Raw genomic sequence first — 15,618 nt, 5'->3', positions numbered from 1 at the left:
TGCACATAAGCACAATTTAAATCTTTAACATTCTCTAGAACCGCATTTGGGATCTACTCACATACCCTTACTCACCTGCCATGTCCACAGATATGAGGAAATTTAGTACCAAAAAGGGTACAGAATCGAACCCTGACTAAAAATCATACTAGAAAATAAAAATGCTTAACATGCTACCAAAAACAAACCAAAAAAAAATGGTCTACCCAACTTTGCAAAGATATTCAGTTAGCCTAGGAGTTTCAGTATTCTGAAACTGACATCCATCCATTAACTTAAAATCAAGGAGCAAGAGTACTTTAAAAAATGTAAATTTGTCAACATGTACTGTTTTGGTTACATATTGAAAATGTTTTTAATTGACAATATCTTATACCTCTACCATTGGTAAGAAATAAGAAAACAGCAGATGTTTTGTTAGGGCAGTGAAAAGCATTTCTAAGATAACTTGGGAAATAAGCTGAGTAAGTACTTAGTGTACCGTGTAGCATCTAACAAGCCATTCTTGTCAACCTTGGCAGCTAAAGATCACCAACAAGGTAGCTGATCCACAGCATCAAAATAAAATCCTCAAACTCAATATGGTACTTTTGCCTTGACTCTGACTCTGAAGAAAAAAACAACACAAAACAAAACCCTATCCAGTCCACCAAAACAACAATGTAAATATATAAACTTCTGCAAACAGACCAGCCCAAGAAATCTGCATCTGAGCACATAAGCCTGTTGAAAATGCAAGTAATAAGGTATCTGTCAAGTCCAGTCACTGACTTGGGGGAAATCGCCTCAACCTGTTCAGGCTACTCTAAAAATCACTTATTCCACAAATTTGGACCTAGTTTCCTAAAAATCAATCCTATACTCTTTGAGCAAAAGAATTACAAAACCACAGCCCCAAATTTTCTAAAACCATCTTCCAATAGTTATCTACTTTGGACAGCCAAGACCGTGGGGGAATCCAAAAATCAAAGCAACACTGAGAGGATTATCCTTCATATTTCATCCATCGCTCAGCTCCACAAAGAACTACATCTCAAAATTGACAATTCTGAATTGACAGGATGCTAGTTTTAGGCAGGTTTTAACATATAAAAGTCAAAGACTCTGAGGTAAAATTTAAAACAAAAAAGCAAAGTAGAGGCAAAGAATGTTACAAGAAAAGAGAAAAAAAAGTCTTTTAAAAAGCACATTGCCTAAGAAAAATAAAAGGGCACAATAGTGAATAAGCAAACAGGAAGAAATCTCTACTGCCAAGAAATGTTTATAAAAGAAGGCAGCATACGATAGACTGAGACTGGTCAGGTTGGACGAGAATCAGTGCTATCAGGATCAACAATAGGAGACAAAAAATCCAGGCTACCTATGACATATCAAATCACCTAAAACCCTTCCATAACTTCATTTCCGTTTCAAAGAAATGGGTTATTTACTCTAAGCTGCAAGCTACCTCTCTTGGGTGTTTTCAGAGAATACTTTAAGAGGTAAAGGGAAATAAGGAAACCTTTGGAAATCTTTATAAAAAAAAAGCCTGAAACAATTCAAGCTATGCATTTTATTATAATTAACCAATTTATCTTAAATGGAGAAAGGAGGTTTCAGATTTCCTAATAAAGCATAACTGTTCCAGTTTGCAGAGTATTAGCTGTGGGTCACTCTTTCCACAGCAAAATTCTTGTAGGATTAACCTTTTGCCCAGCAGTTATGACAACAATGAGCTACAAGATGAGAGTGGCCAAGGCCAATTAAAACAAATCGCTATTCAAAAAGTTAGGGCGTATACATAGAGACTATGAGGCCCAAGGAGATTTCGGACTAAAGCTCATTGGGATGGTATTTGAAATATAAAGTGTTCACTGACTGAAATTAGCAGGATTTAGCAAGGACAACAAACACTCCTCACTTAATTGCACATTTATTTCCATGTTCAGGTGGCAAGAATGAGCTCCTAAGCCAACATTCAAGTGAACAGCTGCAGTAGGCTGTGTGCGCTGAAAATTACAGCATCTCTCAGCTATAGGACCATCTGCTCAGAATAAAATGATACTAATGTGCTATATTTTACAAATAATGCATATTCCATTGATAGGCTCAACACAACTGTTCACAGAATGCAAACTCTTTCAACAGTTACTGGGCAAATAATTTTCAGCCAGATTTACAATTTCAACATTTTTTCTTGAGCATCAGGAATTATAAATAACTTCAAAATTTAGTAACCAAAAAAATACATAGTAAACAGAAATGTAAAGGATTATGGTAACTTAGTATTCAGACCATACCAAAACTTTTGTTTTTGTTTTTGTTTTTTTAAAAAAAGCTTGTCACTCTTTTGAGTCTGCACTAAATCCTAATTTAGATAATAAAAAGTTACATCCAAAAGCATGGTTCTGGTGCTACATATACCACTATAATTGCCATGTGCTTTACGTCCTAATGATGGCCATACCACAGTAGGTTAAATGTAAGAATAATCAGTATGCCAAATGAAAAGTTCAAGTGTTTGGTATGGCCTCAGCACTCCTGCAACATGCTAAAAAAAAAGTAGCCTACAGAATTTAAGAAAAATCCCACAGACCCCGGTCCAAGGCTCTGCTGCCCACGAACCACTTCTAAGCAGAGAAGCCACATCACACAGTCTGACTGCCATGTTAGTTTGGAGTTGCCGTCTGCAATATGGACACAAAAAGTACCGTATGTTAGATGAGCAAGATAATGCAACAAATCAGTTTGTACAAAATTTACAGTGATTGTATTGATATTCCCAGCACGTCCATGCAGTGTGGCTTAATTGAATTTGAGGCAATTCCAATCTAATCTTTCCAAATTCATTTTAACATGTAGTTTTCTTGCACAAATTAAGCATTTTTAATTAAGAGCCTGATTTTAAGACAGTATTAACTAGTTACCTTGGCATCTATCCTAAAGGACTACCTTAACCACATCTCAGAATTTTTTAAAAAAACAATAAAGTGAAACAAAACACTGCATGCTGTCCTGTCTCTTGAGGTGGGAGAAGGGAGGAAATGTGAATGAAATTATATTTACAGTGAAAAAAGGCAGTCATGTAATTCATAAGTGAATGCTTTACATAAAAGCACTCTTTCCCTAAAATATTAGAAGGGCATTAAGAGATGCTGTATTTGCCCACAGTTACATTATACTATAAATGATCCTTAATCCTGGGGCTTAAAATTAAAAGTGAATCAAAACCCTGTGAGGTTATTCTGCCACTATAGTCAAACTGATCTCTAACAGTTACACTGAGAATTGTTCGCATATACTAAGAGGCAGTAAACCAGCATCTTTCAATTGAAATAATTGGACCAATAAATAGGATTGTTTGGAATAATGCTTATACAGGATGTCAGCTTTGTCCCTGAACGAAATCAAGTGAACATTTTTTAATATGTAAATTGTAAACCCAGCACGATTCGAAATTAGTGCTGCTATGAGGCCTCCAATATAGTTAATGGGCCATTTACCACTTATTACAACTTGCCCGAATACGAAACAGAACCACAATACTGGCACAAAAGCCAAAGTTTACATTTTAGCCATATATGCAGATGCTTTAAATGGTCAATATAATATTCAGGAAAAACTTGAGTCTATGAAAATAAATGAGTAGCAAAGGAGGGCTAAAAATGTCTTTTACTTGCATATTTATGATTATAAAAATTTCATGCTTAGAGTTAAACCTGGCTGTACATGATTTACTCTTGATGCAAGTGTGATGACATTTATAACATGTGACAATGGATTCCATTTTCTGGCATCTACCAGAAGGGTTTAACATACTCTTTATGGGATGCCATGAAAATGTTCTACTCTTCTTCCCTTCTCCCACTGTTACCAGAGAATTCAGTCTGATTCTATGTTCCTTATTTTAAAAAGCAAGAAACAAAAACAAAAACAAAAACCCCGACTTATAGTTGAACTGAACCTGTGAAGAAATGAAGTCCTTTTATAGCCATGAAGTATCTTGACAAGAAACTAATTGCAGTTAGACTACGGTTAGGAGGACCACACCCAACAGGTTAAACCAAGGATAAACTTATGTCCTCAACACCCTCAGGAGTTCATATCTAAACATTCTTCGCGACCTAAAACCACAGATTCAAATGTAATGGCCTCATCCCTCCTATTCCATAGGAGGCGGACACTAATGAGCTAATCTATTGACACCCCTCCTTCTGAAAGCCCCAGGGAGGCGAACAGTCACTGTATGGCACCAACTAGCTAGGAAGGCTGTGTATGGAAAATGATTCTCCTGCACTTTTACATTTCAAGCACCCCAGACAGTTTCTCTGCTTGAGGCAGACACATACCTTTATGGGAAGTTATAAATAAGTTGCTCACATGGCCCTTACCTGTATGCGGGCCAAAAATTGTTACTAAAAATGTAAAGCTACTTCCCCTTCACTTAAGGACAGGCGATTCTGCTCTACTCAATCTACCACAGACAACCAGGCTGTGCACTATTTATAGATTTGACTGGCTCTGAAACTCTTTGGAAGGGAAAAAAAAAAAAAAAAAAAAAGGCCATCTTCCAGCAACATAGAACCATTAATTTTAAGGCTTAAAAAAAATCCTTCAATATATGTTTGCCTCTTAATTTAGACATCAATTGTGCCAACTGAGACTACTTTTTATCCTGTTGTTCTCCATGAAATAATCTGTAAAAAGACACTTTACCATAGATCAATCTAGAATATTCTAAGCTTTCCCTGGGCTCCAAAGATAATAATGAGGTGTTAGTTTGGTGGGAGCATGAACTTTGAAGGTGAGTGGGGCGTGGCCTTTATACTCTTACTTCTAAATTTCTATGAAGACTTAAATTTTCCCCCTTTTAGTTAAACAGTCCTCTATGTACTTTAATATCTTAAGTATCTTACGATAGTGGATTTTAGGAAACTAATGCTACTGCCTGACTGCTCCTTCCTGGGACTAAGGGTTTTCTGGTCACATGAAGGAAAAAGAAAAGTCCCTATTTTCCAAACTTCCTAACAAAAAAAAAACCTGAGAACTAAAGTAATCAGCTTCTCGCCTATTTTCAAACCTCCTTCAGACAGCCACCAAACAAGACACATTGCTAACCAAAAACATACTAAATATAGTGTGAGAATTCTCATTAAGGACAGTGTCTGCAAGAGGGAAAAAACAGGTTTCCAAGACCTAGAACACACCTGATCTGGGGACCAGATTGCTGCAGTTTAAAGTCACAGCAGGACTGCCTAAAGGACCACTGTACATTCCTTGGTGAGGCCTGTCCATCTGTACCAGCCTCTCCATTGTGACAGATGCCATCCTGATTTTGGCCCTCACCTCTCGTGTGGACCACCGAATTACAGCCTCCCAAAAGGTCGCTCCTTCATCTGAATCCACGCTAACACTATGCCCAAATTGTCCTAAACTCTCAGTGGCTCTCTCCTACCTATCAAATGAACTACAAACTACTTGCATTAAGAGTATAAACATTTGAGATCCTCTACAACTACTGGTACCAGCCCACTCATTCAGCATCTAAAAATCTGAACTGCTCCTTGCCCTTCAGTCATAGTACATTCAAAGTTGTACACTGTTCTGGCTTTGCTCCTGCAGTTCCATCTGCCTGGAAAGCCCCCAGCCATACTTTACCTCACATCCATTTCAGGGGTTTGCACAGACTAATCATTCAAAAAACACAGTTAAGGGCAAGAACAGTTCCTTTAAAAACAAAAACAAACAAACAAAAACCAACCCCCTGGTGCATGAAAGGGCAATCACCTCTCTAAATACATGGAAACTTGGTAGCTTGTTTTCCTTTCCCACTTCAAGTTATTTCAAACCATAAATAATTATGAAAGCATATTTTCCATTTTTGGCACACTCCATCAGTTTCCATCAGCCACCCTCACCAGTGAAATCCAAATTCTTGTTAAATGGCACAAAAAAAGGAAATTATCTTTTGAATGATCAGTTGTGTACTCTTATTTCAAGCGCCCATTACAACAATTTGCCAACCATAAAAAAGCTAGAAACCAAGATAAATCCAAACACATGGTACAAATATGCTCCACGCCTCTGGCCAGCAGCGTTATGGAGATGTGGCATCCTAGAATTAAGGTCCAACTCCAGGAAAATGGCAGAAGCATAGGTAAATGTGAAAAAATTAAATTTTAACTCGAAGGTGTTTACATATCATGATTAAGCTATGGATCTCAAATGGTTTTAATTTGATAGAGGTTAGAAAGTATAAGCAAACATAAAAGGTAGTATCTCTAAAAAAAAAAAAAAAAAATCACAGCTAGGGCCAAGGGCAAGCATCTCTCCCTCTCAAAAGGCCTGGCTTGGATAAAGTGACCTTGGTCTGGATACTTACGTGCAGCTCCAGGGTTCTCAATACCTAGGGTAACACAGTACCAGGGCAGAAATGGTTTGGTACAAAGCCTTTCCTTGGATGACAACAGATCTCTCTGAAGGCCAAGTCATGAGGTGAACTGAAGTAATCTGTCCTAAGTTTAAGAGCAGAACCCACTAAGACAAAGACAGCAGTCTTGGCTAAAATCTACCTTCCTTTGAGGAACTCAAGGTGAGGAGCTAAAGCTCTCAAAATAATCAGTGACGTGAGTAATGAGAGTTTACAGATGAGAGCTGGGTAAGCAGCCGATGGGGTCATCTCTCTAGCAGACACCATTCCTACAAAATGTTTTCTCTTTCCCATTCAAGTCACTAAAATGGCATTTTCAGGATACACTTCGGCTTTACTGAATGAAAGCAACAGAAGGGTCAACCAAGAACTAAAATCATGGGGCTACAGGAATGAGCCATTGGTCTGTTTTCTTTAAACCTCTTCACTTTGCTTTGTGGTTCCTCAAGTAATAAACGTTTGTGGCTTTAAACTTCAGGGATCTCCTCCTCCTGGAATTCCTGTCAACTCCCTGCACCACCCTTACACAATTTTAGCTGCCTCACTGGCTCCATGAACTCCTCAGCCATGTGAAGCTCAGATTTTTGGCCTTGGGGCTAATAAGGGTCCAAGAGCTGCCAGAGACAACGCGCCCAACAGCTGCAGAAGTCACAGGGAATGTTCTTTGGCAGTGAATGCAAACATTTCTCTGTCTCTTGGTCCTTTACAACTCCTACAAACTACAGAGTCTTCCTGACGCCAATCTTTTTGAAGTTTTGTAGTTCTAGAGCTGGCAGAAAAAAAGCTTTGAGGTTAGACAATAAAGCAAGTTGAGTCTAGGGGTCCTTTCCTTCCTCACAGGTCCATTTTAGGCATCCATGCTGGGAAACAGGAAAGTAAAGATCTAGTGAAAAAGATGTGCTTAAGTTTCACACATTGTTCATTCATCTAGTCATCCAACAGACATTTGTCTGCAACTCCCATCAACGAAGGACTGTCCTAGGTACTTGAGAGACAGCAGTGAAGAAGTATCCTGAAGTGTACATCTGCAATGGGAGGGGTGCATAGCAGACCAAGAATGAACACATACAGGAAAACACTGTATTATCTAAAAATAAGTGTGCTTGAAATAAAAGAGCATGTGGAGCAGAGTAAGGGGGTTGAGAGTGTGGACATGGAGGATGGACACTTTCCAGTGTATCAAACAGCAGGCCTTACTAAGAAGGTGGGCTCTGAGCCAAGGTCTGAAGCAGATGTGAGCCAATCCCTGCAGGAGGTAGAATAATGGCTCACCTGAGATGTCCACATCCTAATCCCTGAACTCTGTGACTATGTTATGTTACATGACAAGTGAAGTAAGATACAGATGGAATTAAGGTTGCTCATCAGATGACCTTGAGATGGGGAGAGTACCCTGGATTACCCAGGTGGGCCCAATGTAATCAGGGTAGTCCATATAAATGGAAGAGGGGGAGGCTAGAGAGTCAGCGTCCTCAGGATGCAACCTGAGAAAGACCCAGAGTCACCAGCTTGGAAGATGGAAGGGAGACATCAACCATGGAATGTGAGAAGCCTCCAGGAGCTGGAGAAGGCAAGAAACAAGATTCTCACGTAGCACCTCCAGAAGGAATGCAGCCCTGCCAAAACTCTGATGGTAGCCCAAGGAGAGCCACGGCAGGGGACTCTGACCTTCAGAACTATAAGATATGAAATAAGCACCAAGTTTATGATTATTTGTTACAGATTTAAAAGTAAACAAATACGTCCCCACAGGGACATCAGGAAGAGCAGCATTCCAGGCAGAGACCAGCCGGGGTCAATCGAGGAGGAGCTAGAGGGAGATGAGTCTAAGCAGAGTAAGGCCAGACCACACAGAAACTGGGAGGTGCAGGGGAGAAAACTTTTTCTTCAGCACTCTTGAGGGTCCTGGCTGGGTTCATAAATTGAACTGTCAAAGACAAATCAACAGGAGAAAAGTGTTCAAATTTTATTGAATTTGTACATGTACATGGGAGCCTTCGCCAGAGAACGAAGACCTAAAGAAGTGACCCGAACAGTAAGTTTTCATACCTTTTAGATAAAGAAACAATAAAATTGTGAAGAATTGACAAGACAAAGGGGTTTGGGCTGGGGGTACTAAGTGATTAAGGGATGAGGAAGTAAACTAGGAAGGTAAGGATTAAACAAGGCTTGCTTGTACAGATTTCTCGGCCCCAAATCCCTGTACTGGCCATAAGGAGGAGGCACTGTTCACAAGGGATTTTTTACTACCTGCTTCAGGGAAGAAGGGAGAGGGAGAAGGTCAGAATGACCATTCTGCTTCTGCTGTTTTCTCAAACTCCTTTGGCTTGTGACATTCAATATGCCAAGGTGCCATATTTTGGGTAGTGTGTCCTAAACCCCACCAGAGGCCACCATAAGAATAAAAGAAACCATAGAAAGGTTTTGAGGAAAACAGTACATGGCTATTGTGAAAATAAATTGGATACATTTGTGTGGGAAGACTCAGCAACTTTGGAAACCAGAGGATCAGTCACAAAACAACTGCAGCGACCAAGGTATAGGATAACAGGTGACTCCAATCACGGTGACATCAGGGAAAAAGTAGACACACCGACACACCCACGTAAACATGTTACTAATGTGCAACTTTAATTACATCAGTAAACTATTTAAATCCATTATCAAGAAACTGGTTTAGATTCTAACTGCTCACATTCAAACAAACCACTAACTCATTATTAACTTCTGGACACTAATACAAGATGATGAAGGATTAGCTTCTATAGAGAAGTTTTGTCTTATGGGGGCAGGGAAGATCTCCTTAAGAAAACCCCACATATGAAAATCTGAGTTTATAAATATTAAATGAAGAGTTATTCACTTTATGTATGGATTCTTTAGAGAATTCAGCAAGTTATTCATTTCACAGCAAATTCAAAATTTTTAAAAATCAGTAACTGGAAAGATGCAACTATTAAGAGTACAAGTACATCAGAAATTGATTTGTAACATATGAGAGCTCCCTTAAAGCTGTCAGAATTCAAAATAAAATCTCAAAAGTTCCCCCCACCTCTGCCAAAGTTGAAAAACAAAGTAGATGAAGGTAATGAGAATAAATTAATTTTGTTAAATAAAATTAAACATTAAAACCTATGTTCTTCAAAGGGGACATTTATGCACCTCCACGATAATGAAGGTTAAATCAGGGGTTAACTATCTTGGTGACAGGCTGGAATACACTACCTTCTAGTGATGAATCATTCCAACCTTAGGAATAATAACCATTATTAATTTCCAGGCCATTATTTGGCTACAGAACCTAAAGAAGGATATGAATATAATAAGAATAAAATCACCTACCCCCACAGTTTTGTAGCAGAGTTCTTGTTTGGTATTGGCAGATAAATTTGAATTGCTAAACTAAGACAGTTAACATAGTCATCAACAAAGAAATTGGATTAACTTTGCATTCTTCAACAAAAGTCACAGCTAACGGGAACCCCCTCCGGGTAGCACAAATTGTGAAAGGCTGATTAGAAATTCTCAAATTAATCCCAGTAGTTGAGCGTTTTCATTAGGTAGGTTAAAAACATAGCTCCTCTGTAGGATACAGACAGTAAAATACTGTCATATTCGAGCTCCAAAACAGAAAAGTGTGACTGTCTTAAAGGGAATATAAAAGACACAGGAAGTTTAGAGTCACAAACACTGTTTTTTAATGCTCAAGTGTTATAAAGGGCCACAATACTCCATCTGACCACTAAGGTTATTTTACTCTTCACTGTCATCTAGCAAGATTTACTACATACAGAAAACCAAAAACTACAGTTGGTTATAACAAAATAAAATGTCAATAGAACAAGGTAAAATATGAAAATGAATACATATGTATATGCATGACTGGGACATTGTGCTGTACACCAGAAATTGACACATTGTAACTGATGGTACTTCAATAAAAAAAAAAAAATAGGGCAAGGTATATTTCCTTCATAGTGCTGGGAGACTACGGATATTTTTATTGAACTTCAAAGAAACTGAAAATAAAGAGAAGCTACCCTCAGACATTTGAAATCTTATAGTTCATTAATGCGTGTGGAGACTGGAACAAGAGGCTCTCCTACTGTCCACTCACTGTAGGGCTGAGAGTGTGAACCTTGATCAACACAGATGGCCAGCTCCTGCCTTCTCTGAAAAGTGGAACATCTCACTGGTATTCGCCTACAAAATGTGTTCTTCTTTTCAGCTGATGTTTAAAGTCCTAAGACTCCCAAGAGAGATGTACTTTTGATTTAGAAACTCGACTGTGAATTATTTAGTATGGACAGTTGGAGCATCTTAAAAAACAAGATTCACACTAAGAAAGACACTATTTCCTTTGGTTCACCCTCTTCCCCTCCCTCCCCAGAAGGCAGCTTTCTCTAAAAGTTAGAAAAACAAGCTTCCTACAATTGTGACTTCTTATGGTAATTAAGCTCCTGGTTATTTACTACAGTTTCAAGAGGGAACAAGAATTGGCATTCAATTAAAGTGTTATTTTTACTTCTAGTGATTCTACTTGGGGGAGGGAACCCAAAGAAGAGAATGGCAAGGAAACTTCTGGTTAACCCGCTGACTAAGAACCTGCTTATTGTATCCACTGTGGACACACACCCCCAGTGGAATACCTATCTAAAAGGAAAAGGAGTCAAGGTGATTGTGTTCCCTGCCAAGGGCTGTCACTTCAACTTCTCTCAGACGTCCCACTTCGCAAGTTACCACTAAGTAAAGTATATTTTAAATAAATGCTTCAGGATTTCTAGAAGTACACTGGGGCTAACCACCTCCACTCCCACCCCGCCACACACACAGAATAAGTAAACAATGAAGCAAGTGCATGAGCATTTACGTGTATATAGAACCTATTTATGTATGTACATAGGTATCTCCAAAAGTTAAAGAGAAGCAATATCCACCTCCCATGGGTTGAAGTGGGGAAAGGGGACACGTGTAATCACAGACTAGATTTTAAACAGGAACACGCACACATACACACGTCCAGCCATTGAATTATTTCCACTCTAGTAAGAAGGAGAGAGGGTAGAGGGTGGGGTCTGTTTTCTTTAAAAGCTTCAATTATATACATATAATTTAGACAAATAATGTTTCAATGCACTTTACAAAATCTGAAGTGCTAAGTGAATATTAGGAGCTATTATCATTACTGTTGGACAAAGGAAGATGCATCTTAAAGTGTTAGCACAGAGAATTTGCTTACCTGTCTTTCAGGTTAAGGCACAGTTGCTTTTGTTTTTGTTTTTCTTATTTAAATGAGCAACAAGGATGCAGAGCTGTGTTGGGAGCCTCTTAACATGAAGAAGGAACACTGTGGACAGGAAGACAAGTATGCAGACTGCCCAATCATGACTGAATTGTGTGCAAGGCCTCTGAAGCACATGCTGCATTAAACATGTAGCACGTGGTCACAAATAGTGACCAAGGAGAATTAGAATTTTTACTTACAAATCTGCAATTTTCAAACCCCTGACCTCCATATATTCCATATTTAAGTACATATGGTACCAAGAGCCTAAATGTTTCATATCAGCATTGCAGCCCTGTCTATTTCACTTTACCTTACTTTAACATGGACAGGAACCTTGCTCCCCACCCCGAGAGCACACATGACTTCCATTTTCCCCAACTCCGTCTTCTCCTGATCTCCTGCTCAGCCTCTTGGAATTTTAATTCTTAAGAAACTGCTACCTCACTATTCCTTTTGCTAGGAACTCCAAGGATAACACAAGCATCTTCTACTTACATACAGATTTATTATTTACAATTCAAGGCAGAAAGGGAAGGCAGAAGTCTCATCTGTGATTGTGCAAGGCAATCTAGACTGATAATCTGCACACTGAGCTGTATCACACGCTGTCAGTCTCTGCAACTCAGAGACCAGGGAAATCATCCATATACATCCATACACAACTGTACAGACTCCCACTGTCTTTCTCCTATTATGATTTTCAAAATGACCTGAATTTAAGCATTTTCTAAGCCTGCACTAACTTTTAAGACCATATTTAATAAAAAGAAAATAAAAATAAGTACGTTATCTTCCTGAATTCTCTACACAACTTGGGTATCTTTTGCTACAAGAAAGTGGTTTGGATGACCTGACTGCCTCTTGTAGTAGAATTCAGTGAATACTATGACTGCCAAGAGGGTAAGGAAAAGAGAAAGAAAAATAGCACTTATGGATTCCTTATTCTGGGCAAGGCCTGAAGCTACATATTTTACAAACAAAAATCACATTTAACCCTCTCATGCACTATGACTTGTATACGTTATCCTCCATCTACCAATGAGGATTTCAAAACCTCAAGGAGTCTATACAGCTATTAAATAGAGACACTGGGATTTGAAACCAGTGCTGAGACTCCATCTGAAGCCTCCCACATGATCTCTGCTTCCAGGCTTGTCCCTTGTCCAATCCAGCCTCCATCCCACTGCTATAGTGATCTACCTAAAAACAACCATTTCTCTTTTTCAGGCCTTTGCTGACCCCACACTGCCTACAAAGTAACATCTCAGCTCCACAGCGAGGCATCATCGGACTTGACCTGGCTCCCAATTGCCTGCCACGGGCATGCCCACCACTGCTCACCACACGCACGAGGCTCTAACAATCTCCCAGCGGTTCCTCCCACACCCAGGCTGCTTCCCACTGTTACTCACGCTCTCTTTTCTGCCTGAAAAAGCCTCACTACCTTTCTTCTGGTAATGGAAACATCCTCAGCACATGAAAAGGAGGCACAACGCCTCCAGGAAGCCTTCTGTGAACCGCTGAGTTGAGCCAGATACTCCTCCTTTGAGCTTCTATTAGCCCACACTCACCTTTGTCTCTTCAGCAATAAATGCGCAGAAAGCCATAAAAGAAAGAGCATCAATGCCGTGAAGTGCAATTCAAGGTGGCGAGTAAAAAAAAAAAAAAAAAATATATATATATATATATATATGGGATTTATCATGTGGTTTTACATTCCCTGCCAAGTTGGAAACCTTCCATTGCAAATCTATATACCCAGGGGAGCCGAAGTGACCTCAGGTTGTTAATAAAGGGGAAGGACGGTATATACTTATATTAGCTGTCATTCCCCACCACACACACACACACCCACACACACACCCACCCCTTCCAGATACACCTACTAATTCATGTATTATAATACAAGCCCAAGCATCAAGTTGAATCAGCTTTTCAGAAAAAAAAATTTCTAGCTGCAAGCCTTTGTTAGAACAACACAATCCTCAGGAAGGGAAAGAGAGACAAAGATAAGAGTGGTCCATTGTCATCACATCAGAGTTTAAAATAAGCAAACCTTACCACCAATGTGAAAAACCAAGACCACATCAGGAGTTAATACTTCTCTTCAAGCCCAGCCCAGGTCTCAGGAAGCTGGAGTCCAGAAGAAACCTCCCAGGGCCAGAAAAGCAACATCTATAATTCACTGGATGTGACAGGCACACTGCACTAGATGCTAGGAACATAAGAGTACACAAAGACTTACACCTCCCACCCCGGACCCCTTGGAGCATCTCTGGAACACACCTGCACCCAGAGAAGTCAAAGGCCCGTAATGCAGTCTTTAAGAACCCACAGCCAGGAATAATAATCTCTCCGGATGACCTATGCTAAATATTGTGCTATCTAAGAAAAAGATAAAAGGGCAAAGTCACTGCTGCCATGGAAACTACCACCACTAACTTAAACATGTGAGCTTGGATATTTATTTGAGCAGAAATGAAGCATTTTGCTTCCCAATGCTTAAAACACTAGAGGATAATAGGAGATTGCACACAGCTTTCCCGTTTAAACATTAAAATAGATTCCTGCCCGATTATGAAAATTTGAAATTACAAAGAAGCAGCACAAGTTGTAAAGTTTTTCTGATTTAGGGCTGCTAAGAGTTTATTGGTACCTATTTTCTGCTCTACTTTTATCCCACATAAAGAGTAAGTTTCTTTAAAGAACCCTCCCAGTAAAGTAGATTTATTATGTACTTTTCTTGGTAGTAAATACACAGTATTTTACCACTGACAAGACTTTCAGAAAGTACCTACTATGTAATAAGCAATATTCTAGCCCAGAGCACTTATGACTGCGATCTCTTTCAGATCAGTCTAAAAGGTAAGAAATTTTTACCATCATCTACTACTTTAATCTCAGATGGATTCAAACAAAAAGAATCAAATCATTCTTTGAAGATAAGGCCCCAAACCCAAATGTTCCCCTCTTTTTCTGTAAAGAGAGTGGAGATCTACTCAAGGATACCCTCAGACATATTTTAAAGAGTTCCTTGTCTTGATTTTGATTGCCAATCTCTGGTCGAGATCATCACTGTAAGTAGAACAGCTTCAAAATGTGATTTTCTATACCCTCAGCCCCACTGGAGCAAGCTTCTTCAAGCCATCTTGTGTCAGGCTTAAGCCCAGGAGTCACAACGAAGATCGCGGGAATGCGGGCCTTGGAACTGAGTTGAGGAATCAGGATACTATTCTTCATTCTGTATTTCAAGAAGAGCAAGCACGAGGGGGAAGGCAATCGTGGTGACAGAAGCAGGAGTAGCAAATTAAGTGGAAGGAGAAAACTTCCACTGCGTGAGAACACTTACTGGAGTAAATTTCACTGCCATCAGATGAAGAAAGAACAATTACTATGCATCACTGGCCAAGACAGCAGTATTTTGCCAAAGTAACTTCTTCTTCTAATTGAAAATGACCCATATCTTGACTTGCTGAGATCAAAGACGACTGGCTTCCTATATTAAGAACTGACCAAAATGCAAACAAATGAATCCTCTAACTTATCTGTCAAGGTTGGCTACATGTTAACGAAGACCTACTCAATGTGGCCAACATAAGTGACAACAGCCAGGTGGCCACTTCTGACATACTTTGTGGTATAGAGTTCATCATACACCAAATGGCATTGTGAACAAGACCCAACAGTGGCTCTGAGCAGCAGGAAGAAAATCTGGGGGGAGGGAGTGAAAAAGTCTTCCTAATTAAAGTATTATGCATTCAAATAAATGGCCAAGTCAGATCATCAGAGTTAATAAAACCAAAAGTAAAAGACAGCAACAGACTTGATTAATTCATACACCAAGTCAAAAAGACGTTACAGGATCACGTCTAAAAGAAGGAATAAAGAAAGGTGCCAAAAACTAGTCCTTAGTTACCACATA

General features: G+C 39.3%; 1 protein-coding gene across 9 annotated transcripts in view; it reads right to left on the bottom strand.

Annotated features, from left to right (window-relative positions):
• ELAVL2 (ELAV like RNA binding protein 2) overlaps nucleotides 1–15,618 on the bottom strand; it is a 151,313-nt gene that overhangs the window by 68,941 nt on the left and 66,754 nt on the right. For 5 of the 9 annotated variants that reach the window (XM_014565072.2, XM_014565073.2, XM_032477583.1 and 2 more), the window contains exon 2: nucleotides 2,576–2,666. The exons of the other annotated variants lie outside the window; for them this stretch is intronic. In XM_014565072.2, coding sequence (XP_014420558.1) covers nucleotides 2,576–2,647 — 72 coding nt within the window. In that variant the 5' untranslated portion in view covers nucleotides 2,648–2,666. The remainder of the gene's footprint in view (nucleotides 1–2,575; nucleotides 2,667–15,618) is intronic. 9 annotated transcript variants of the gene reach the window in all.

The sequence above is a fragment of the Camelus ferus genome, chromosome 4 (assembly GCF_009834535.1).
Source record: "Camelus ferus isolate YT-003-E chromosome 4, BCGSAC_Cfer_1.0, whole genome shotgun sequence".
Taxonomy (NCBI): Eukaryota; Metazoa; Chordata; class Mammalia; order Artiodactyla; family Camelidae; genus Camelus; species Camelus ferus.
This window is presented reverse-complemented; position numbering and strand designations above follow the sequence as displayed.